Source organism: Barbus barbus, assembly GCF_936440315.1.
Source record: "Barbus barbus genome assembly, chromosome: 24".
In the NCBI taxonomy this organism is placed as follows: domain Eukaryota; kingdom Metazoa; phylum Chordata; class Actinopteri; order Cypriniformes; family Cyprinidae; genus Barbus; species Barbus barbus.
In genome coordinates, this window is record NC_136752.1 from 14,952,724 (window position 1) to 14,979,790 (window position 27,067).

The window sequence follows — 27,067 nt, forward strand, 5'->3', positions numbered from 1 at the left end:
AAATAATCTCATCATTCTCAGTTTATTGGCACTGAACTAGGTTGGTATTGTTTTGAAACATGACTACAATGATGTATTTGTCAAAGTGAGTTATTGATAGCATCACTATTTCCAACCTTGACCTATGACAGCAAGACTCAAAATAATGTGTTAATCAGGAAGATGTATCTGAGGTTTTAACACTTACGCTACCATTCAAAGTTAAAGGCATTAGTAAACTATTATTATTATTATTATTAATGATATTATTATATTACTATTATTAACAAAAAATAATACTTTTTTGGCAAGAACACATTAAATTGATTAAAAGTGACAGTTTATAATAATATGAAAGATTTTTATCAAAATGTCACAATATCAAATACAACTGTTTTCGATTGATAAGCATCAACATTTCTGAAGGATCATGTGACACTGAAGACTAGAGTAATTGCTGCTGAAAATTCAACCTTAACAGGAATAAATTACATTTAAAAAATATATTCAAATAGAGGCAGTATTATTTTAAATTGTAATAATATATCATAACATTGCTGTGTTTACTGTATTTTTGGTCAAATAAATGCAACTTTGGTGAGCATGAGAGACTTCTTTCAAAAACATAAATGTGACTGATTCTAAACGTTTGAACGGTAGTGTATGTAGACAATAGAGAATGTCAAGGCACTGCTAACTGGAGAAATACGATGCTCTTCAGATCAAAATTGACTCTTAAAGTGCCCAATTTGGTTATGGATGATTTATTGGTGCATATTATTTAAAAGAAATAATGACTAATCTTGCATCAAATGCATCTGTCACTAGGCTCTTCCCACTAACCACCATGCGTCACACATAGACTGCTTTTAATGATCCATTCTAGTCAATTCCAAATGGATAAAGTTACACCCTAATTCTTTCCTGTCGCATGTCCAGTTTAATTTGGAAATCTGTCAGATTATGACGTGAATTTGTAAATGTTGTTTCATTTCTAGGCTGATGTACTAAAAAGAAAAACAAAGTTGACCCCGGGTGCCTGCCTGTGTGAAAGTTAAGGAAGTCTTTGTTTTGTGAAAAGAGACTGATTGTTAAGTTGTACGTGGTTATAACACAGTTATAATAACAACAATACAGTGTTTGTTGACACGCTCATAACTTGGCTGCTGGAAGCAGATGAATGCGTTTGTGACCACAAATGTATCGAAGCTTCAGCAGCACATCTCCCCGACAGGGTCATATGGGGATAAATGAGGATCTTTGTGTGTCATTCACGGCTGATCCAACTACGACCACTCTTCTTGGTATGTCAGCTCCTTGGTTACAGGAAAACAGTGTGGGGAGTGTGATGTTGCATCACTGCATGTGACTCTGCATTCAAAATGCAAATTGACCACCACGCATTCAAATATGATGGAAAACACCAGTTCAAACTGGGCCAAGAGTTTTTTTCTGTATCCTTCGAAGGTTGAAGCCTGAGCTTCTCTCAGTGTGTGTTGATAAAGTAATAACATGGGTAGTAGTCAGTATGTGTGTGTGTTTGTAGGTGTTTACACTGCAACCAAACCACACCTCGTTCTTCCCAAATTGATGAGTCTTGAGTGTTCAGGTGAGGATTTGGGTTTTAAATATGCCTGCCAGGACATGCTCATGTTCCCAAGTGTGTTTAAATGCTCCACACCAGTCTTTCTTATAATGCAACTAGGTATCACTCAATTTATTGAATTAATATTTCAATTAATCTGATGTTCTGCATCTACCCTTTAAACAATGTGTAAAAATAGTGTATATACTACAGTTCAACAGTTTGTGGCTTTTTTTGAAAGAAGTCTCTAATGCTCACCAAAGCTGCATTTATTTGATCAAAATGCAGTAAAAATGTTCAAATATTATTACAACTGTTTTAATGTATTTTGAAATGTAATTATTCCTGAATTCTCATCAGCCAGTTGTGCTTAATGTTTTTGTGGAAACTGAAGATTAGAAAGTTCAAAAGGGCAGCATTTATTCGCAATAATATAAATATTTTGTAACATTATAAATGTTTTACTGTCACTTTTGATCTATTTAGTGCATCCTTGCTAAATAAAATATAATTTTTTTTCAAAAAAGAAAAACATACTGACCCTAAACTTTTGAAAGGTAGTGTATAATATGATATACACTGTCTGCAGAAGTAGTTTAAGAAAAATGTAAAAGTTATAAATATAAAGTTATTTGAAATTTTGAAAGAATTCACAACAGTTAAAAAAGTAGTTACCAAGAGTTAACTGTTCATTTTCAGTAAGTTAAAAATATATAATCGAGTTGCATATCAAATTTAAAGCTTAAATTTGATGTTTAACAGTGTTTATTGTCTTAAGATGCACTCTTTCTGTGATGCTGCATTGATTGACAGGCATGCGCGTGCCCACACACACACACGCACGTATTTGCAGTTTAATGATGACAACGGCATTTAATCACTCGCTGTCAGGATGAGTTGTTTTTGATCATTAATAATGCTTATAAGTTCTCTGCACGGCGCAAAGTCTCGATAATTCATAATGAAATGGTTGTTGATGACTTTCATTAATGATTTTCTTGAATTAGTTGTTACACAAACAGCTCTCATTGTATTTAGACAGGGTGAACCTTTCAAAAGTCTCTCAAATCTATCTTGTTGTTTAAATTATTGGACAATTTTCCTTTGCAGTAACTAGTAATAGATTTACAAATAATCAACCACCTCTTTGATTTTAGCCTGTAGTTGAACCCTGAAGCTCTAATGGCATATTCTCATTAATCGCTTTGATTTGTTTCTAAATAGATATTGAATGAGTCAGTGTTGCCATTTATTTTTCTTTGGTTTGGCAGGAACATTTGTCTATTTGGTAGGGTAGTGCCCATCCCCAGCTGAACCTGTTTCTTCAGCTGGAAGGCAGCTTTACAGACACAATCACGTAGACCTGCCCTCTTCAATGCGTTACATAACTGATGTTCTCTGATGCTGCTGTTGCTGATATTATTGGTGTTTTGATGGTGCTTCTGTTTGTGTTTCTGCTCTGGTTTTTGCTGCGTGCAAGTTATTCATATTTTTTTCTCCATGTAAATATCATATATCAATAAACTATTCATAATTTTTCTCTACCTCATATTGCTGCTATTCAAATACCCTGTACAACTTTTTGCACATTATTTTTTGCACATTCCTCTCATTACTATTTGTCAACAACATACTGACCTGCACATTTATATTTATATTTTTTATCCTATCTTATCTTATCTTATTTTATCTTATCTTTTATTTTATGTTTGTACTTCTTCTTAATATTTGTATACTTTATAATTGCACTGTCCTTGGAGCGGACCTGACCTACATTTCACTGCTGGTTATACTCTGTATAATTGTGTATGTGACAAATAAAACTCTTGAATCTTGCATATGAGGAGGGATATGGCGAATCTGCAGTATGTTATGTGTCTAATATTGGTCCCCTCAAGGGCTTTCCAGAGCTGCTGATCTGAAATCAGTGATCACAGTCAAACAGACACAGTAGCGCTCCAGCCACACCCTCTTCTCTTCTCTTCTCTTCTCTTCTCTTCTCTTCTCTTCTCTTCTCTTCTCTTCTCTTCTCTTCTCTTCTCTTCTCTTCTCTTCTCTTCTCTTCTCTTCTCTTCTCTTCTCTTCTCTTCTCTTCTCTTCTCTTCTCTTCGTTACAGCTGTCATGTGATCAGACTTCACTTCATTAAACAGCAATGGAAGTTTATCTTGGAAAAATGAGTGCTTGTGCATGTGGTGTTTTCTGTCATGCAGCATGTGATTCATAATCAGGTCTGGATGAGCAGAAATAGTTAAGAACAGGTCACACTTGCAAATGGTTCATAAAGTTGAACACTATAGTTGACAACTGACAAAATAAACAGGTCATCAGGGTAATGAATAATGAAAGTGACTGAACCAATCATGTTTTTATTAATATAAGTAGCCTACATATACATATAATTTTATATAATATAGAAGTAACGTTAGGCTATTTTTATACTTCAGACTGAAGTTAATGAACCAAAAAAAAAAAAAAACAAGATGCTGCAGCCAATGAGCAGCCGGCGGGGGCTGGTTGCCAGGCTGCAGGATGACTCAACCTCGCTCCACGGACAGTTTTTTTATGTTTTATCAGACAATAACTATTTAAGATTTTGCTTCAGTATAATTTTCGGGACAATTAGAGCGGGATTCGGGATTCGGGACAGCAGCTTAGATTTCGGGACTGTCCCGAATTTTTCGGGACGTCTGGTCACCCTATGTAGAACACACAAGAAGGTATTTTGAAGAACCAACAGTTTTTTTGTCCCCATTGACTTCCATAGCAGGGAAAGAAATACTGTGGAAGTCAATGGGGACCGTTAATTGTTTGATTACCTGCATTCTTCACAATATCATCATTTATGTTCAACATAAGAAAGAAACTTGTAGAGGTTTGTAACGACATGAGGGTGAATAAATGGTGACAATTTTCATTTTTGGGTGAACTTATTCCTTTAATTCGGTTGCCCTTTAGTTCCCATTCATTCATTCCTTTGCTCTCATTTTTTGTGCACATTGCTGCTTTTTTGTTCTTTCTCTTGTTCTTTAACTTTTTTTATTTTGGTTGTCCTTTTGTTTCTGTCCCTTTTTGCTCTCATTTATTTGTTTACTTTTCCCTTTGCTTATTTGCCCACCTTTCACTCATTTGTTTTTTACTTTATTGCTTTTTTCATTTTATTGTTTTACTTTTGCTCATTCATACCTTATTTCTTTCATTCTTTCCTTCAGTCCTTTCCATTTGGTCTCACTTTGTTTCTTTTATTCTTTCACTTGTTCTTGCATTTGTTCATACTTTTTTCTTTCATTCAGTTTCTCATTCTTTCTTGCATTTTTACTTTTGTCCCCTTTTTCTGCTTTGTTTGTTCTTTCCTTCTCTCTCATGACTCAGCGTACTGTATTTAGCTGTGTTTTGTCACTTTTTGGGATGGAGGGTGTTATAGAGATCTGGTGCTGATGTGTGTGAGTATCTCTGCTGACTCAGAGGTGCGATCAGTGGAAATGTTAGGCTAGCATGCCCGATGTCCCCCTCTCTCTCTTTCTCTCCAATACACTGGGTTTCACCACTTTGCAATAATGTCTCTCTCTGCTAGGGCTGGGTATCGAGTTCGATACTTTTTAGGCACAGACCGAATTGCCTCGATACCACAGAGTATCGAAAAACGTCTTGTCGTTCGGTACCAAATTTCGATACCTAAGGGGTTAATCTCATCACCGTCAGTGAGCCAATAATCCTGCAGCACTAGGTGTGTTTGACTAGAAGCGGCGCTGCGCTGATTGATCAGTGTTTGACCTCCGCAAGAGAGACTGAAGCTCGCGGTCATTTCAGCGTCTGCCGCCTCACTACATGAGGACATAAACACATGAACAACAGCTCCAGATCTGCTCTGAAAGTAACTTCATGAGCATTTTACCGTTTGATTCGAGTAAAACTAACGTCATATCATATACACACAGAACTGTAAAGGTATTCCAGGCAACCCGTCAAAATAAAAGTTTGGTTTAACTTGGAAGACTGTGGCAGAAATATATTAATATTGTTCAGCAGACAGTACATACTGCTACTACTAGGCTACTATTAAAATTAAAACTTTTTTTTTTTTTTTTTTTAAGTAATGATCACACAACAGTTATTCCATTTTTTTAATTTTAATAGTAACCCCCCTTTGTTTGCCAAAATAAATAAACTTTGATTTTCAATAATTTAAAGATAAATTAAATTAATGTTTTATGTCTTCATTTGAAAACCAGATACAGAACACAGAATTTCTGAGGAAAAATAAAACCTTTCATAAGGCTATTTTAAGAATAAATTTAAATAAACTAAGTTGTTTTTATGCATTCAAATAATTAGACATACTACACCAGAATTTAATAACAATAAAACATATGGTGAAAGAAAATAAAACTCCCACTTATGAAAGTGGATGAAGATTTTAAATTTCTTGAAGTCTTTAACAACCTAGAAGTGATGATGTGTTTTAAAATGAACACGCACTAATGTAAACGTAGCCTAACAGATGTGTAAACTGAAAACTATTTGAACTTTATTAAAATAATTTATTTATTTATTGTGTTGGATATATTTTGTTCCTTTGTGCAGTGGCTCAGGAGATGAGGCTTTGAGTCTGTATAAATATCAACAAGCTAAAAAAAATAGTTTTTTGAGATTATGTAATCTTATTTAAACTGATTTCATAAAACTGGTATCAGAAAAAGTATCGTTCAGGAACCGGTATTGAACTCAAGGTATCGGTATCGGTATCGGTATCGATATCGAACATTTTTGAACGATACCCAGCCCTACTCTCTGCAGAGTGTGTGTTTGTTGCTTTGGTGCTGACAGGTGCGCTTGTTCCTGGCAAGGTGTGCAGTGTCCTGCGGTCTCTAGCTTGCACTCCCGCTGATACGGTATTTCAGTGTGTGGGACAGACTCCTGAACACCAAGTGGTTCATGCTAATTCAACAACACTTGGCTTCCAACATTACTGGAAAAAATGTAGTCTTCACTGTAAAAAAAAAATAGTTGTTTCAACATAAAATAATTTGTTACCCCCGCTGACTTAAATTTTTTTTTAGATTATTCAACTAAAATATTCCAGCTGTCCCTTAAATTATCATTGAGTAACTTTAAAATTTCAAGTTGACCTAAAAATTTTTAGTCAGCGGGGGTAACAAATTATTTTAAGTGGAAACAACTTTTTGGAACAATTTTTTTTACAGTGTTGTAGATGAACTTTGATTTAAACATCTAAACCTTGGATGATTCCTTACAGGAATTGTACTATTTGCTTTTTTACAGGTAATCGTTTTACCTCTTGTAAAATAAACTTGTTAAGATCCTTAAAAAGGATTGTCTCAGATGTTTATTAGAGGGCAGTAAGTTCAAGTTTGTGCTATAGCTTCTCTGCACAGCTGTTGTCTGGACTTTGCATCATGGGAGATGCAGTTTCACACAAGGGAACTTGCTTTGCTCTGTCTGCTAAAAACTTCAGCAAATAATACAACCTCAGATAGAATTACTCTTCGTATTGATCATTCTCTCTTTCTCCCTATCCCCTCTCCTTTCTTTCCTTCTCCATAATTCACCCTCTTTCCACCTTATTCCTTTTTTGGCTCTCCTTTTCCCAATGCTGGGTGATAATGCACAGTACAGGAAAAGCACTCTCACTGTGGCCTCATGGGATTGAAAGGCCTTCACAGACCGTCTGTCCATCAGTGTATGCCCTGCTCACTGTCCAAAAGCACTTACAGTCTGTCTTCTGAAACACCAGCATCTGATCTCTGAACGGAGTGCCTGTTTCATCTTCCCATCTGGTTGCTGCATTAGATTTGAATGAGGATGAATGTGCTGATCTGGATTTGAATCTGGATACTGTCTAGGCTTGGGTTTGGTTTGATGTGTTTTTGATCTGGATCAGAATATGTTGTAGTTACTCCCTGCAACCGGGATGGCGTTTGAGAATATTTTTGATCTGTATCAGAACCTGATTTAGTTGAGCATAATTCTTATTTGGATGTAAACCTAGGATGGGGTTTGAATTGGATTAGAATCTGGTTTAGATATTGTCTAGGTTAGGGTTTGATTCTGATACTTTTTTGGTCTGGATCAGAATTTGTTGCAGATACTGTACAACTGGGATGGGGTTTGAGTCTGGGATAGAGTTTGAGTTCAGAATATGATTTAGTTACTGTAAACCTGAGCTGAAGTTTGGGTTTGCTTATCTGGATCATAATCTGTTTAAGATTCTGTAAATCTATGAGTTGAATTGTGTGCTTCTGATCTTGATTAGAATGGATTAGAAGTTACTGTAAAGCTTAAATGGAATTTGATCAGGACCAGAATGTGATCCAGATCAGAATCTGGTTTAGTTACTGTAAACCTGGGGTTTAGTTTGAATTAGTATGTTTATGATCTTACTCAGAATCTGGTCTAGTAAGCCTAGAGTTGGATTTGACTGCATGTTTTTGCTGTATATTAAAGTAGTTGGTGACAGTCGCACCCTGTTGACAATAGAGCAGCATTCCTTCTGTGTTGAGCAGGATCCTACTGTTTACCCCAAACTGTGTGTTTGAGAGAGAGAGATGGCCATCATGTGATTCTGGACTGACTTATTTTACTGGGTGTGGTGCATGCGGGAACAGCCAGTTAGCAAACCTTACTTACACAAAAGTGCCGAGATACACTGCTTTAATGCAGAGGGACAAAAAAAAAAAAAAAAGTATTATTTGGTTTTTCTTAAATGTCATGCAACGTTCTTGTTGCATTGTCATGTTCTGTCATCATACACCTGTTCTCAGATCAGTGCATGAGATAAACGGTGAGTTCACATTCACAGGAAATTGTTTAAAAGTAACATTCCGATCAGTTTTTTCCTGACTATCAGCACCACAGATTGAAATTCTAAGATTGCTTGGGAACAGAAAACTGAGAACTGACCTTCCCAGAATTATTAAATCTTTGTGGTCTTTTGCTTGCTTATTAATTACATGGCATCTTTTATTCACTGTTCAGCATATCCATGAGCGTAACTGCATATAATGTGTTTGTCTGTGCATGTGCGTGTGTTTATGTTTGTGTGTGAGTGTGGGAGTGGAAACTCTGTGCTGCAGTCTCCACAATACGGGCTTTTGTACCCAGTGTTTGTTTACAATGCTGCCTTCTCACTTTGCATAACTCCAGCAGGGAGGGACAGTCAAGTGATGGCGAGAGAGGGTGAAGGAGATGGATATAGAGAAAGAGAAGTGGGGGAGGGAGAGGGAGAGATTGCGAGTGGTATCAGTGGAATCTGTTTGTGTGCACTCTTTTATCTTGTCTCGAGCCTCTGGTCAGATGATGTCATGGTCTAATGTCTTTGTGATCAGAGGTGACAGGACTTTGTAGATGGAGGATGGTTATTTTTTTGAACTGGGTATTGCCAACCACCTTATGTTACCTTTACACAATTGGATGGCACAGTTCAGTATAGCTGTATCATAATTGGATCACGATTGAAACTCTGCCGAAAGCGCAAGATGTCTTTTTCCATATCTGTGGGATCAGTTTCAGTCTCTCTTCATGCTGTTTTTTTCACCGTTGTCCCATATGGCACGTCATAGAACTCTGCTGATTGCAGAGTTTCTGCTTATAGATGACCTGATTCTTCATGGAGCCAAACTAAATTGTGATTTGAGAGATCTAAAAAAATAAATAGATGCCTTGTATGCAAAAACACACACACGCATATACAGGTCCTTCTCAAAAAATTAGCATATTGTGATAGTTCATTATTTTCTGTAATGTACTGATAAACATTAGACTTTCATATATTTTAGATTCATTACAACACAACTGAAGTAGTTCAAGCCTTTTATTGTTTTAATATTGATGATTTTGGCATACAGCTCATGAAAACCACAAAATCCTATCTCAAACAATTAGCATATCATGAAAAGGTTCTCTAAACGAGCTATTAACCTAATCATCTGAATCAACTAATTAACTCTAAACACCTGCAAAAGATTCCTGAGGCTTTTAAAAACTCCCAGTTTTCATTACTCAAAACCGCAATCATGGGTAAGACTGCCGACCTGACTGCTGTCCAGAAGGCCATCATTGACACCCTCAAGCAAGAGGGTAAGACACAGAAAGACATTTCTGAACGAATAGGCTGTTCCCAGAGTGCTGTATCAAGGCACCTCAGTGGGAAGTCTGTGGGAAGGAAAAAGTGTGGCAGAAAACGCAGCACAATGAGAAGAGGTGACCGGACCCTGAGGAAAATTGTGGAGAAGGACCGATTCCAGACCTTGGGGGACCTGCGGAAGCAGTGGACTGAGTCTGGAGTAGAAACATCCAGAGCCACCGTGTACAGGCGTGTGCAGGAAATGGGCTACAGGTGCCGCATTCCCCAGGTCAAGCCACTTTTGAACCAGAAACAGCGGCAGAAGCGCCTGACCTGGGCTACAGAGAAGCAGCACTGGACTGTTGCTCAGTGGTCCAAAGTACTTTTTTCGGATGAAAGCAAATTTTGCATGTCATTCGGAAATCAAGGTGCCAGAGTCTGGAGGAAGACTGGGGAGAGGGAAATGCCAAAATGCCTGAAGTCCAGTGTCAAGTACCCACAGTCAGTGATGGTCTGGGGTGCCATGTCAGCTGCTGGTGTTGGTCCACTGTGTTTTATCAAGGGCAGGGTCAATGCAGCTAGCTATCAGGAGATTTTGGAGCACTTCATGCTTCCATCTGCTGAAAAGCTTTATGGAGATGAAGATTTTATTTTTCAGCACGACCTGGCACCTGCTCACAGTGCCAAAACCACTGGTAAATGGTTTACTGACCATGGTATTACTGTGCTCAATACCCAACACTCTGGATGAGCTTAAGGCCGCTATCGAAGCATCCTGGGCCTCCATAACACCTCAGCAGTGCCACAGGCTGATTGCCTCCATGCCACGCCGCATTGAAGCAGTCATTTCTGCAAAAGGATTCCCGACCAAGTATTGAGTGCATAAATGAACATAATGGCCATTCTTTTATTGGTCGGATGAAATATGCAAATTTTTTGAGATAGGAATTTTGGGTTTTCATGAGCTGTATGCCAAAATCATCAATATTAAAACAATAAAAGGCTTGAACTACTTCAGTTGTGTTGTAATGAATCTAAAATATATGACAGTCTAATGTTTATCAGTACATTACAGAAAATAATGAACTTTATCACAATATGCTAATTTTTGGAGATGGACCTGTATATATAAAATCATGTGGGTTTTTGTCTTTCTAAACCTTTTTTTTGTTGATGCTAGTGTATAGTAATAGAAAATCTTAGTGTTTTTCATTTTGTATTTGATTTGAATATTTTCTAAACATTGAGGTTCATAAAGATTTTTACTGCATTATTATCTTTGTATTTATTTCTATAATGGTGTTTACAGTTTTCACTTAAATGTGAAAAGTTTTATTTAATTTTATATTTAATATTATTTGTTTTAATTTTATTATATTATTGCTACTTTAGTACTTAACAGTATTATCATTTTCATTTATATCCAGCAATATAACAGTAAACGGCAGTATTTACTTGTTTATTTTGCACCAAAACACTTGAAAAATAGGCATGAGACGTTTGACATATGAAACTTGGAGACATTTTTAGGTGATGTAAAACAATTGTTGAATCTGAGTTTTGAATGGATTGTTTGAAACCTTTTGAACTGAACTGTTGTTATTTTTTTCTACTGAAGATAAAATCAGAGAGACTATTAAATCCTCTGTCTTAACACAGACACAAGAGATATAATCAAAGTTAAAGTAGACTAAAATGGCCCTATAAAAAGGTAATTACAGCTTTGTGATATTCATAGTGCTGCATAATTTTTACTGGCAATAAAAATCATTGTGAGTATGTTGTGAGAATCCAGTGTATCGCCCAGCTTGGGAAGCAGTGAAAAAACAAAGCAGTCAGGTATATCATTGTAAAAGTATGATTTGCTTAAGCTATTTGTTTTACATGTTATGTCAGATGAGTGTGAGTCAGCTCCGTCTGTCTGATCTCACGACACTGCTCTCTCATTCTTCAATTAATAGACCCGGACTGCCGCACCCTCTTCTGCAAGCAGGGCATCTGTTACCTCATAGATCAAGCATCACTCACTCCAGCTGTGTGTGCGGATGTCAGTGCGTCAGTGTAAATTGCAGGGGTACGACTTTTCCAAACATCTACCCGCCTGCGTAATGTATACGTTTTGAACCTAGGGGAAAATTTCAGTATTTTTAGACAAACCGTTTCCACTTTGGAATGGAACAAATGTAGATATGTAGTCTGGATATAAAACTTACAGCAGCTGCCCAGTCATTTTGTGAATGAAGGAATGTCCTAAAGCAATGTTCCCAAACGGGGGTTTGTGAGTTGATAAAAAGCTAATAATTGATTAAAACAAATGTGACATTAATACAAACAAATGAGACTATGCAATTAATCAAAATAAAATAGAATTTTTTTTATTAATTTGCGATTTATCAAATTAAATTCTGCTTCTCACAAACTCCATCTCGGCAAGTTCTGTGACTTTAACATACATTTTGGAAAGCTATGTGTGCTAGATGCACTTTATTTTTATTAACATTTGCATAATTTCCAACTTTTTGCTGGACAGAAGTTTACAGAATTTAACCTATTCTTCACCAAAATAAAAGCTTGAGGATTTGACATGTTACAAGCGCTAGTTGGTTGTAAATATTGAACCCAAATGTGAACTTCCGTAAGCGCTTTCATTAGCAGTAGAGTCTTTTGTCCTTTGTGTCTCAGCAGCACTATGCATCTTATATATATATGTATATGTATATGTGTATATATTCGGAGTAGGGCTGAACGATTTTGGAAAATCTAATAGCAATTTTTTTTTTTTTTTTTACCAATATTGTGATTTAATATGCGATTTTTATTTTTTTTTATTTTTATTTTTATTTATTTTTTTTATTTTATTTTTGTTTTTTTTTAAAGCTTTTTATATTCTGTATTATTCAACAAAGACAAGTAATAAATCATTGTATAGTATGCAGTGTTGGGCACGTTACTTTAAAAAAGTAATAAGTTATATTTCTATATATATAAGCTTATGTTTGGAAAATGGCACAGTTTTATTTTATTTTAATATCTCACTTAGCATCAGTCAAACATTATATGATATGATAATTTAGCATTAAAATGATGATAGAACTTTAGTAATTAGAATAACCATGTATGAATGCATATTTGTCATGTTGACTGAACTTAGGTCTGGTGGTGGTGCTTAAGATATTGTTTGTCATTTAGTGTTTCTATAAAAAAAAGGGGGGAAAAACTACAAATAATACTGATAAGATAAAACTACTACTAATTCTACTACTAATAAGGACAATATAAAATGCACTAAGGATTATTGAGCTACTGGGTTCATGAATATTAATCGGGTTGTCTGCGTTCGCTCGAACTGATTCGCTGAAATCAACACAGGGAGGATAATAGGTGAGCGCCAGCCAATGAGATTGCCGTTTGCGCATTAGTCCCGCCCACTACCGGGAAACCCAGCAGTTCTTAAAAGCTGAAGAATTCCAAAGGAACTCCGTTATTGTGACAGGAAAATACAACAAAGGATATCATTTACATGCAGCGTACCAATTCTGCATGATATGTAAGACAACAAACTGCGGACTTGATGCTTCCTCTGAAGACTGCTTAGATGTGTTCGACTTGAAGCAGCGCAGCTAGCCCGATCGCTGTGTGTCATCAAATACTGCAAGAGCTGTAAGAGAGCAGACGTCTCCTTATGCTTTCTCTCGCCGTACTTTGATGTCATACACCGTTCGATCTTCAAGTCGAACACACCTCTTTACTCTCGCGTGTCACGTGACCGTGTAATCGCAGCCTCTGCGGTTGAAAAATCGTGTTTTCACATCGCGATATTATCGCAAATGCAATTAATTGTTCAGCCCTACTTCGGAGGGAGGGAGCTGAACATATTCATCTCTATAATAAAATCAGGAATCTCTGTGCGTCTGTCTGTCTGTTTGCATTTTTATTGTGTCGAAATCCGTTCATCCAATTATTTCACGCGTGGCGGGTGTGTTGCTGCGGACCTAAGGGAGTGCAGTGTTGCATTTTGGTGCAATATGGACACGCGACAGTCAGAATTAATAAACTTTTAATAAACTTCAGAACAGCGCAAGCCGAAGCGGCTCGCTTCACGTGGCCAGGGCTTATATGCTCCGAGAATGAACACTGCTCTAGTGATACAAAACACACAGGTCTATTAAGAGCAATACTTTTAATAAGGTAGCCCAGTGCTTAATTAGTAAATTGAGAGGTCCCGGAATAAAGCGGGGCAACGGATCAGGCATGTGATTAGAGGAGGGAGAGGACCAATCTTTAGTGACTGAAAGCGTGCATCAGTTGCTTTTGTAGGGTTCGTACAGTTTTGAAGTTTTAAAACCGCAATTTCTAGGCCTGGAAAAGTTTTGTAAAAGAAATGGAATTTTATTTCACAAATCTCTGTATAATAGAGTTGTATTTAATCAGGTCCTGAATTTGTGTGTATATTGTCTAGTTTTACACATTCCTGCAGCTTTCGAGTTTATAATGAGGGAAATTCTTGCAAACATTTAATGAATATAGCATAGGTTAGATGAGTAAATAAATCCACACAAAATATCAGATTAAATCAGTCATTTGAAAACAGCATGAGTGATTCAGCTGGACCAGTGAGTGACCAGCTGGACCATGAGTGATTCAGCATCTTCTCTCTTTCACTCTCTCAAAGTGGCTTCAGATCGGCGCATCTCGTCTGCACTACAAGAGCTACTGCACGCTGACTCGAGACTTTCGCTCGCATCTCAGGACAGTTGACAGAAAGAAAACACATGCATCGCATTCGGTTTTGTGAGGGTCCGTTCACGTCACGTCACATCGAATATTTTGGTCCAGCACTAGTATATGTGTGTGTGTATAAATGTGTGTATGTATGTGTATATATATATATATATATATATATATATATAATATATAATACATATATATATTATACATATATATATATACATTATACATATATATATTATACATATATATATACATTATACATATATATACATTATACATATATATATATATAATGTATGTATGACAAAAAAGTTTGGGAACTCCTGTCCTAAAAGTGCTGGTTGGCTTCCATAACATTGTCTAATTATCTAAAATAAAAAGTGAGCTCTGTAGATAGTCAAATATTTTAATGGATTTTGGGGTTTGGTGGATTGTAATTGACATTGGACATGCCTTGTTTCCTTCAGTATACTTCCGTACATGCTTTTCATCTGTACCGTTTGAGTCAATGATACTTACATCACCACTGTCTCACACACCTCCTCTAGATTCCATTCTCTCTCTCTCTTTGTCCCTCCCTCTTTGGCTTTACTGCAGTTGCTGGTGACACATCAGTGTTGGTACAGGAAGTGTGCGTTTTCACAAGCCTCTAAAGGAGGGAGAAAGAGAGGAGAGAGTGAGAGAGCAAAGCGATAGTCGTAATGACATGTATTTGAAGCCCTGGAGTGAAGCCAGAGCAGGCTAGCAGCGTGCTGATGACATCAGCCTCCCCTCCTTCTATTCTGCCATTGAAACAAACGCTCTCTTCACAGAGAGAGAGCAAATTGAAACAAACGCTCTCTTCACAGAGAGAGAGCAAGAGAGAGGGAGGGAGACGGGAGAGAGAGAGCCAGCGCTGTTAGACCATACGGAGTGAATGAGAGGGGCCGTTTATCCGCTGAGCTCTAGGACCCATCGTGGACAGGAAGAGTTACGTGAGCGAGGGAGCGTTGCTACTCTCTGCTGGGAGTCCATCCTCACCATTCCCTCGTTCACTCAGACGCTCACACATTCTCAGAACAAAGTTTCCCCGTGTGGCATTCCGGGCTGGATGGAGCGGATGATACTCCCGCAAGCAGTCTGAGGAAACAACATAGTCTTGTTCTTGTTGATTCTCTTGTCGCAATTCGTCTTGCTTGAGGTGCTTCCACTCTGTTGGATCCTTATGGGCCTCTTAGAGCCCCCACAGCTGATCTGTGTGTGTGTGTGTGTACGAGCACACGTGTTTGTCAGTGTGCGTTCGGCAGCATGCGCTTCTTCACAAGCCCAGACAGAGGCTGAAACTTTGCCTGCCTGCAGGCGAGACTGGATGCGCGGGTGAGTGCGACGGACGTTTGGAGCGCAAAGCCACCGGGATTGGCTGGAGAAACCAGTGCCTTCTTTACCAACAGTTCTCTGGTGGCGTCATGCTGAGTCTGCAGGATTCTGTGTTCTTTGAGATCAGCATCAAGTCTCTGCTCAAGTCCTGGAGTGGGAACTGTGAGTAACACACACTCATGTGCTTTATTAAGATGAAATGTCCAGCTTTTTGCGTATATAGTCTGGGATAATGCATGATGGTTCCTAAAAAGTGTTGGCTACGACAGGCCCGCATACACACCCTCTCCTCTGCATAGACGCAGATTAGTGTGACTCGATGTTGGTCAATGTTGCTTCAGTTATGGGTTGCGTAGTGCGAGCAGAGCACACAGTGTCAATGACATGTTTGGATCTTTTTCAGCTCATAAATTCAGCTGTACCACTTGATATGTTCAAAACACCATTCACACTCTCTCTCGGGTCTATAGGCACTACTGAACCGTACAGGTGTGTGTGTGTGTGTGTGTGTGTGCGACTGCTGACTCTGTGTTCTGCAGTGTGGCTCTGTCTTCGTCTTCTGCTCCTCGCCAGGTTCTCCACCTTGTTCTGTCCTCCCTTCGTCTGATGTCCTCTTTGAAGGTCTTGGGTTTCGCGTGATGAAGGTCTGACAGCAAAAGAAGTGGCATGTAGGATAATGGTGGAAGAGCCAGTGAAGAGTCCGATCAATGAAAGGAAACATTAGCAATCCCAATGGAGAAAAAGAGGAATAGGATCGTAATCATACATGCATACATAGTGATGTAGACACACACACATCTATATGCACCCACTAGCACATAATGTATTTCTTAGGAATATACTTTGTTTTTGTACCCTTTTTTAGGACTGTGCTGGAGTCTTCCTCTTGAGATTGTGAGTCTGTGAATGTGTGTTTTTGGAATTAAATGTAATGATTCATACATTCACATTAGTTATAGACATATTTTATTTGATTTTATTCTTAAGGTTAGACTATTTGATTTGTTGCTTTGCATGTATTATGAACAATGATTTTTCTTTTTTTTTCTTTTTTGGGATCTCTGAAATTAGACAGTTTTGCATCTGTTATTAACATGCAGTTCTCAGTGTAGTGTGATTATTAATTTTATCCCTAGTTAGGCAGTTTTCCACTTTGCATCTCACACAGATGCTTGAGCAATCTGTCCTCTTTGTGAGCTTGTGCGTTTTAAAATGCAGCTGATTCATTTCCGGATGTAGATGAAGTTCTTTGTGGATTATTTCTCCGTGTCAGTGAGCAGGAGTCATGCGATGCAGGTCCAGCTGCAGTTAAAGACCAATTCTGCGTTTCATATCCAAAAAACACTTTTTAGCACTTTCTGAAGCTCACTGCTATGGTTGTTCTTTCCATTAGTATTAACATTTTTGGTGATGTTTTCACTTCACTGCTGATAGTCACTGTTGACTTGGGTTAAGTACATCAACAACTACTAACATCCAGCACTGTTGGAGAAATGTCACATGGAGTTGGCATGCAACAGTAAGTCTCTCTCGCTTTTGCTCCCTCCAGTCTTGTGTGTTGGTGCCAATTCCCGTGCGTTGGGCCTCTCTGTTCAAACAATGAGGAGCGAGACCTAGTTTCAAGAGCTGGTGACATCCAACTGAACCAGTGGACTCTTCCACTCTTCCCATTGCCCGTCTCTGCTTGGAATTCAGACCAAAGACATAACTTTATGGGTCCAAATAAGAGCTACATAAATGAGAAAGCTGCAGATGAATTCTGTTGAACTGTCTGTAGGTCTGCAGAGAGACTCAATCAGAGAGATCGGTGGAATCTGTAGGGTTCCTACGAGGTTTGGAAAAGTATGGAAAAAAGAAAGCATAGTATGGGAAAAATATTTTTATTTCCAGACTTTTGACCTTATCTATTTTTTTTAATAATAGAAAATTAAGAATTTTATGAAAATAAATTTATCGTACAAGAAGTGAGGTTTCATGGCAGCTGTTTAGTGATTCTTTAGTGATCGCCAAATATGACTGAATGAATTCAAGGTGCACTTTTTCATTATGCAAAATGCAGGTTATAAGCATTTTGGGTTTCTTCACACTATTTATTCTTAGCACTGTATTACATAACCTCAAGGACTTAAGGCAGGAGTCAAGGCAAAAATAAAAAATATACAGACTTATGTTCGCACAAGAAACCATTAAATTTAGCATATAGGACAATGCACACTGAGCCACCTGTTGTGTCATCAGCCCATTTCGCAGTGTGATTTCTTGGCCGCCACAGACTATGCATTAAAGAGACCTAAGGCCTTGAAATATTGCATACTGCCCCAATGAAAGCCAAATCTTAAACACTTTTTTACAGTACCAGTCTTTTTTATTCTCTGTTAATTCATGTGCATCCATTCTGTTGTTTTATTCATAGTAAGATGCAGTGATGCACAAAGGAAATAAGTTATATAAAACTAGAAATTGTAATTTGTAAACATGCAAAACATTCCCATGCACGTGAATAGTTTCTTGAGGGCACAAAGTTTTTTTTGTGTGCTAAAGTCTGTATTTTATATTTATTTATATTTTTTTTAATTTAGGGACTCTGTATGTTGTCACTTCGAGAAAATCAATGAAAGTAATGCTCTATGAACCATAAATATGGTCTGAAAATCTACCGCGAGGTTTGGAAATTTGAGTCTGGAAAAGTATGGAATTTGGAAATGGAAAATGTGTAGGAACCCTGAATCTGGGCATGTTGAGACGCTGCAGAAATAATGTTGACACTTTATTAGAACCATAGCAGATTAATATCTCTCTCTTTCAAACACACAACCATAACCCCTTCAAACTCTATGCATGAAACGGGTGTAAGCTCACCACAGAGAATTCAGACAAAGTTTTGGTTGAAATGGCGGCATTTTTTTGCAAAAGGAAAGTGTCAGAACACATTCTTATGTTGTATTTTCCACAAGGGGCCCAGTACTATACTGGAAGTCATTAATTTCCAGTGGAGAGTAGTTTGGGCTATCTATGAATAATTGCATCCAGAATAATTATTTTATAAATATTACATAATTATTCCTAAAAAATTAAGTCCTAAAAAACGTACTATGTTGTTCTTTCCGACATATTGTTTTGGTGTGGATATATTAATGTATTCTTTATTAGTTAATTTTACTATGGTTAATAAGTGGACTGTAATGGCTGCTTTCACAATCACCAACAAAAGATCTTAAAAAGGTGTCTTGGCAGTTTTGCTGACTGCTTAAGCATGTTGGGTAGAGTTTATTTACCTGTTTTTAGCTAAATAACTAAATCACAACACAACTGGGTTAATGGCATTTGAAGGCAGATATTTAAAAGCATCTCTTGTGCCCTGTTGAGTGTTCAGGTTTGATTATGGCCACATTTAGCGCAAGAATGCATGTTAAATATGTACAGCGCAATGCATCAGATAAGCATTTATTGTTCTGTGTTTGCATACTTGTTTCTTGTATTTTAGATTGATTTGGTTTGGAGTGCAGAATACTTTATAGTCACTTAGAGAATTTTATTTTCATAACTTATTTTCACAGTCTTTTGTGTATGTGCTGTGCAGGTTGTTCTGGCCTCACTTGATCAACTTTTTTACGAGACGATCGACTTTTCATTCCTGAGCCTGGTCTTTGGTACCTAAACTGCATCCAGCACGTCATCACACACTGCTGTGATTTCGAGCAGTGATCACCTCTGTGTGTGTCAGGCTTCAGCTAGCTGAGTATAATGTAGATGATGATGTCATTTGAGGTTATTTCATCTCTGTGTGTGATCTGCCTGCTCTCCATTGGACAGACCGCATATGCATAACTGTCCTGGAAATCATAGCGTTTGTGTGTGTGTGTGTGTGTGTGTGTGTGAGACTCTGTTTGCGTCTCACTTACCCAATTAAAGCCCTATTTGGATGGGACTAGTTTCCCTGAGGAGTTTAGGTAAATTTGAGTTCTACAGACATGCGACTCCCAGAGGCATACTAATTTAGTTTTGAATTGTCTGTTTTTCTTTTTAAATAATTTGGAGTAAGTTACCTACTTTTTTTTTTTTTTTTTTAGCTAACAAACTCACAATATCCTATGTTTAAAAGGGAAATTATTTGTGAAATAATTTTAACTGTGGAAAAAATAAGCAATATTGAGTAATATTGATGTAAATGGAAATTTTTCAAATTTTGCTTTGATCAAAATATTTAGTCGGCTAGATATTGATCTTGAGCAAACTGCTCTTTTAAAGGCCATTTTATTTTTGCAAAGAATCAGTTGAACCAAAAATCTGTCTTAATAATGCAATTGAATTGGTCAGAAATTATGAAATGGTTTTGAAAATTCCCAGTCTAGTAATCACAAATGACTTTAAATGCCATCTAATGTAAATTCATTGATCTGTTTTATTTTTTTGAAGAAGAATCTGTTTAACCAAAAATCGATCTTGATGATTCATTGATTAAATTGGATTGAAATAATAAACTGATTTAAAAAAATCAGATGCTAGTAATCACAAACGACTCTAAAATGCATTTAATTAATAAATTAATGAAAGGTAGCTCATATGAGATGGTTGTTTTCAGTGGATCAGTTGAATTGATTCATATTCCTAAGTATTTATGATTGAATTGATTTGAAATGCTAAAAAGATTTGGTCACACTTTATATTAGGTGGCCTTAACTACTATGTACTTAAATAAAAAAATAAGTACAATGTACTTATTGTGCTCATATTGTATTGCAACACACTATTGCTGCTATTGAGGTGGGATACGGGTAAGGTTAGGGACAGGTTTGGTGGTATGGGTAGGTTTAAGGGTGGGTTAAGGTGTAAGGGATGGGTTAAAAGTGTAATTATAAATGTAATTACAGAAATTAGTTTTAGATGTAACTACATATAGGCATTTTTAAAAATATAAGTACAATGTAAGAACATGTATGCACACAATAAGTGCATCGTACCAAATGATTAATTTAAATGTAAGTACATAGTAGTTAAGGCCACCTAATATAAAGTGGGACCAAAGATTTAAATCACAAATGACTAGATATGTCATAAAGTGACTCAAAAGTCTTTTGGACACTAATCTTGTCCGAATGGCATTTCTGACAGTATTTGCAGGAAGTGGGAGTGCTAAAGCACACAGTGCTCAGCTGTGTGAGTTCACATGCATTCAGGGAATCATGTCTTGTGTAGCTCAGAGTATCAGAATGTCCTAGCAAACAACAAACAGACTCTGCATTAATGACTCCTGTGTGTGACTCCATTCCATGTGACTGTCTGCCTCACTCTGAGGCACAAATGTGTGCTATGGGGTCAGCAATGCAGCCCAGTGTGTCACAAATTATCCAGCACATCCACCAGAGGAATGAAGAGAAAGATGAACAGAGAGAGAGTTGCATTTTTCCTCCTCGCTTCTTTTGTTCATCCTTTCTGCATCACTGAGTGGAAAAGTACAATGTTAGAATGCCCGTCAGCAGGCCCGTTGGCCAATCAGACATGGGCCTGGGGATGCTGTTACACTACTGGCCAATGAAAGCTGGCAGTGTGACATCATAGGGATGGGGAGGTGTTGCTAAACAGGAAACAGAGTTAGTGTTTGTACATAGACAAACACGCAAACAGCCCTGGGGACGGAGTCTTGCATGTGTCCCTCTCTCTCGTCCTATGAGTGTGTGAATGTTTTTGTTTTATTATTGAGGGAGATGTGGGAGTTGCTAGGTGTGACCCTGCTTTCTCCTCTGAAAAACTCATTAAATTTCACAGGGATTTTTTTTTTTTTTATTCATCCTCCTATTATTGTTTGAACTTCTCTTGCCTCATCGTGGTTTCTCCAGCAACCTGTGGGAGACAAGGGCAGGGATTTCCTGAGCGGAGTTGACATGTGACACACACACACACACAGTTTTTCCAGTCTTTCTGCATTCATGTCTAGATTGAAAAATGTGAATTGTACCTTAATCCACACATTCAGTCTTTATCTGTGCTCAAGAAAAACAGGGTGTCCGTGCACTTATCAGTGCATTTGAATGCTTTAGAATGTCAAACTTGGGACTGAGCATTAAATCAAATTACATTATTTTATTTTATTTGTTTTATTATTTAGTTAAATGTTTATGTAGATTTATTTTAGTTTATATTTAATTTTATTTATTATTTTTTTATTTATTTAATTATATTTAAAATTCAAGGAAATCCACTGCTTAAAAGACCTTTTTTTTTTTTTTACGTTTAATATATGCACAATGTTTCCAAAGCTGATGAGTAACTGTGCTAAATTACCATGTTTTCGGAATAATAGTCCTGAAGATTTTTTTGCATTTCTCTATGGGTTAGGTTTAGGGGTGGGGGATAGATTATAACATTTTTCAGTAAAAAATCATTATGGCTATGGACTGTCCTCATAAAACACAAAAACCCAACATGAGTGTTGGTTTTTGGCCTTGTTAAAATACTGAAGCCATCAGTTAAATTAAGGAAATGTGTTCAGTGTGCTGAGATGACTATAATTAAGCCATTCATAGATGATTCTAAAGTCTGAAACTTCTGAAATTTTTTAATAGTGCCGCAGAGTCACAGCTTAATTTTTTGTGTGGTCCAACATAGCAACGTCCAGCGGTAATTGTAATGAGATGTTTAGCTGGAAGCTAACTTGTTTGTCCCAAACAATGGCAGACAGGTATTGGGGTGGCGTATATTATACTAGGGATGTGGTTTAGTGTGGAAAATCAGTTCTGGGTTGCTGTAGTTACAAATTAATTTAAATTTCGAAGTTTGTGTGCTTTTTCTTTTGAGAAAGCTCGTGGAAAAAGTAATTATCAGCAACTTGATCTGATCATATAACTCCTGATTTCTACTTGAGCACTTCATAACCTTTTTATTGTGCATTCAAAATGCTTTGTAATGCTACATAACTGTCTCTCTTTCTTGTCAGCCTCTGTCCCTGTAAGCAACAGCAGTGTGAGTAGGCGAGGAACATCCCCCTCAGCCCCGGCCAGCTGGGAGAAGCGTAGCATCCACCTCGCCACCATGTCTAGCATCACCATCGACCCCGAGCTTAAGCCCGGGGAGTTTGTCATCAAGAGCCTCTTCGCAGAGTTTGCTGTGCTTGCCGAGAAGAAGATCGAGGTGGTCATGGCTGAACCTCTGGTGAGTATTGCCCAAAAATTAATACACAAAACTGAGCATTTAGTGAAAAATATTGATTTCTTGCAAATATAAAAATACAGTAATAAAAAGAATGGCGGTGGGTCCAATGAAAAAAACAGGGCAAGTAAAAAAAACATTCATGCAGAAACAAAAACCTTTTCATTTGAGCTCTTGTAATATAAACAGATTGCATTGCATTTAAAATAATATATGTTTTTAATTGTTTTATTCAGGAAGAATGCATTAAATTGATAAAAAAGGGACAATAAAGACATTTAAAATGTAAAAAGATTTCTGTATCAATTAATAGCTCTTCTTTAGACCTTTCTATTCATCAAAGTCCGACTGTTTTCAACATTAATAATAATAAGAAATGTTTCTTGAGCAGATTTCTGAAGGATCATGTGACACTGAAGACTAGAGTAATGATGCTGAAAATTCAGCTTTGCCATTACATCAATGAATTACATTTTAAAAACTATTAAAATAAAAAGTTCTTTTAAATTGTGATATTTCACAATGTTACAGATTTTACTGTATTTGTGATCAAATAAATGCAAACTTGGTGGACACGAGAGTTTGTTTATTAAAAAATATTAACAACCCCAAACATTGAACGGTAGTGTAGGGTGTTGATATGACAGTAAAATGGCACTTCATGTCCAAAAGTTTGCCGACTACTGGTGAAGATGAGTTTTATGTTACCCGTAACCTCAGGGATTGAGGTAAAAGGTCAGTGGTTGTGCTTGGAGACCAGGTTGGTTTATTTCATGAAAAAGAGAGGCAGTTGTGTGCATTTTCAAAGGTTGTGGCTGAACAGAACACACACACGCACACACACATACACTTCCCCATGTATTCCCAGAAACAGAAGCAGGGGTTTGGATTCTTGGAATGCTGTGCTGTTGGATTCTTCTCAGAGCCCCTCGTGCTGAAATACACACATTCTCTCTCTCTCTCTCTCTCTCTCTCTCTCTCTCTCTCTCTCTCTCTCTCTCTCTCTCTCCAGACTTGTCCTTAAACGCTTCCTCTCTGTGTTCCCTCCTCTCTCTCCTTGTGTGTTTACTCAGTGGTCGATTGAGCTCTCTCTCAGTTTACTCCGCAAAAGTTTAAACTGGTAATGACTGTATCAAGAGGCTGCAGAGAGGAACTGCTTTAGAAAACACAGACGTTCAGCTCTCTGACTTTGAACTTCTCCCTCATAGTAAAGTGTTTGTTCAAATATAAACCAGATAACAGAACATTCAAATGCCATTAACCAGGAGTGCTTGAGTCATTTTACAGTCTGCGTTAACTACAAAATGACTGAAAATGGACTGAAGGGAGATTCAATTTCCCAGGGCCTGAAATTTTGAAAAACTGGGGTTCCTCACTTAAATGACTCACATTGGGGTATTAATTCACATTAGTAAAACAAAGTCATTCTCAATTTTAAATCTCACTTAGCCTGCGTTTTATTCTGATGAAAATGAATTATAACTGAGTATATATTTAAGTGTCCAATAATGTACAAATGTACTGAACAATGATACATAAACATTTGTGATGTTTATTTATAAATTAAAGAATGCATTAAAAAATAATATTATCTTTGGGGTCAGTAAGATCATTTTTTTAATAAATAAATTTTGTTTAAAAGTGACAGTAGAGACATTTCCATTTTTAATGCAGCTTTTTTTAACTCCATATTCATCAGTGAATCCTGGGAAAAGAATAATGGTTTCAACAAAACTATTGACTATAAGTCCATCTTTAAATCTGAAATTTAAAAAATAAAATACGAAAATAAGTATCGTAATTTCAATATCAGTACATTCCTACTTTTTCCTGTCAGACAGTTTTTGATGATCCATCTATCATTTATTAATTTACACTGTACTGTTTGTATCCTTGTTCTTCCAGGAGAAGCTCCTTTCCCGCTCTCTGCAAAGAGGAGAAGATGCACAATTTGATCAGGTTAGTATATGTGTGTCATTTTATTATTTAATAATTATAAATCATCTGTGTAGCATATCTCTTTGCTTGTCAGTCCTCTCTTTCTCTCACTCTCCATCACTCATTTCTGATTAGCGCAGAACTTTTAACAGCAGAGTTGCAGCAAAATGCTTTGTTTAACAAAATGAGACATCGTCCTGCAATGGATCCAGTCAGTGCCATTAGGCCTGTGTGTGTGAGAGAATGAGCCAGTGAGTATGCAGAAAATCACAGCAACATGTGTCTATGTGTCTCTATACTTTAGAGTGAATTGAGTTTTGGTGTGTGTGTGTGTGTGTGTGTGTGTATATGTGTCTGCGCACACTGGACGTTGCCAAGAGCAGAATTGCTGTGTCATCCGCAGCAGTAGATCAGCACAGGCTGCTGGGAGTGCGTGCGTGCGTGTGAGAATATATCAGGTCAGGGGTGTTGGAGTGTGTCTGCCAAGTGCCATGAGGGCAGGGAGAGAGCAGTTACATAACTCTGCTTAACCACATACATCATCCTGTCCCGCACACACACTCACCTGATGCAGGCCACATGTGCAGCCGGGTCTAAAAGTCTGGGAATCAAAATCAAATTTGAACCTGGATATAAACAGTTTTGAAATAAACAGAACTTTTGTTGTTGTTTCAAAGTTCTGGGACTTTGAGGCATTTTTAAACAAAGAAACATTATTATGTAAATTGAATACGATGTATTTCAGATTCTAGATTATAGATCACTAATGAAATGAGTGAATTTGCGAGCATGTGACTCTTTGTACAGAGGGTCAGATGTTCTTTCTTCCATTGGATCCCAAGATGCCCAATTAATGGAAACAATTTTTAATAGTTTTAGTTAACACTGCTGCTGAATGAATACATGTAAATGTTTGTCACAAATGTGAGGAGTTCATGCAGCTTGAGTGCAAAATAATTAATAAAGCAAATTTAAGACAAACTAAATATTATGTTCACGTTGAACAGTTTTGCTCAAATTATGATAATATGATATGGAATGAAAAATGTATGAAATTGAAAAAACGTAAAACAGAAGTATTTTCATTAATTATCTTGACTTTTGCATCCCAGTGCACCTCAGAACATCACTTTAACAAGCACACTTTTTCATTTTTGCACAATAGTCTTGTTTTTTTTTTTTCACACAGCACTAGCATGCACACACTGATTTGGCTATTGGATTTGCCTGTGCCGATTCTCAGGAACTCCATGTTCAGTCAGTGACGTGTTGTGACTGCAGAGAGATCTGCTCTGCTGAATCACACCATAGTGAACTATATCATCCCTCACTCACTCATCAGCATACACACACTTCTACTCTACTGCCATATCTCTCTCTGTGTGTGTGTGTGAGAGATGCTTGGTGCTGGGTTACTGCAGTGAAAGGTTGAGTAACCACTGGACATATCATCCTACACCCATCCTGCCATCACAATAGGACAGATCAATACCTGACTGCACATAAATGTGCTGCCATCTCTCTTGCTTCCCTTCCATTTTCTTTTCATTTCCATCCATTTGTGTATTGTTCTCTGTTTAGATCTTTCTCTTCAATCAACTTGACAGTGTTTTTTATCCATTAGGTAAAATAAAATGGCTTTCCCAATTAGAGTCTGTGCGGCAAATAACCAATATTTCAGAGGTGGAGAGAGTTTGTACTTTTTAATGGAAGGTTTTTTTTCTCCTTGAAATAACATACACTGAATCATGTACAACAAGCTCACCGCCATCTGTTATTTATTATTGCAGTTTATTTGTTTTATTTATTATGTATTATCATTCTGTATTGTGATGTACATCCGAGTGAAAATCTAAATAGCATTTCAATTAAATATGACTAGATAAAAAAGGTAACATGCATGAATGATGCATTCGTTTAAAGATCAATAACATACATTTATGCCTTTTAATAGATGAATTAACTTATTAATATTTAGTAAATATTTAATTTCATGCTGTGTTTAACCAACATGAAGAGTGTGTCACTGAGCTGTATTACTGTGTTTGTGTGTTACAGTTAATAAGCTCTATGAGCTCCATAGCAGAACACTGTTTGCCTTCGCTGTTGCGGACGTTGTTTGACTGGTACAGAAGACAGAGTGGGACAGAAGACGAGTCGTACGAGTACAGACCTCGCTCCAGCACCAAGTCCAAAGGGTGGGCAGACACGCAAATATACATCTTACACAAATGCACATCACCATATGTTT

General features: G+C 37.2%; 1 protein-coding gene across 7 annotated transcripts in view; it reads left to right on the forward strand.

Annotated features, from left to right (window-relative positions):
* Positions 1-27,067, forward strand: part of LOC306844353 (protein furry homolog-like) — a 92,838-nt gene that overhangs the window by 21,170 nt on the left and 44,601 nt on the right. For all 7 annotated transcript variants that reach the window (XR_013781912.1, XM_079376416.1, XM_079376415.1 and 4 more), the window contains 3 exons: positions 22,667-22,881; positions 24,784-24,837; positions 26,875-27,014. Coding sequence is in view for 6 of the 7 variants with exons in the window: in XM_079376412.1 (XP_079232538.1) it covers positions 22,667-22,881; positions 24,784-24,837; positions 26,875-27,014 (409 nt within the window). In the remaining variant the exon portion in view is untranslated. Of the gene's footprint in view, positions 1-22,666; positions 22,882-24,783; positions 24,838-26,874; positions 27,015-27,067 lie in introns of those variants that run through there.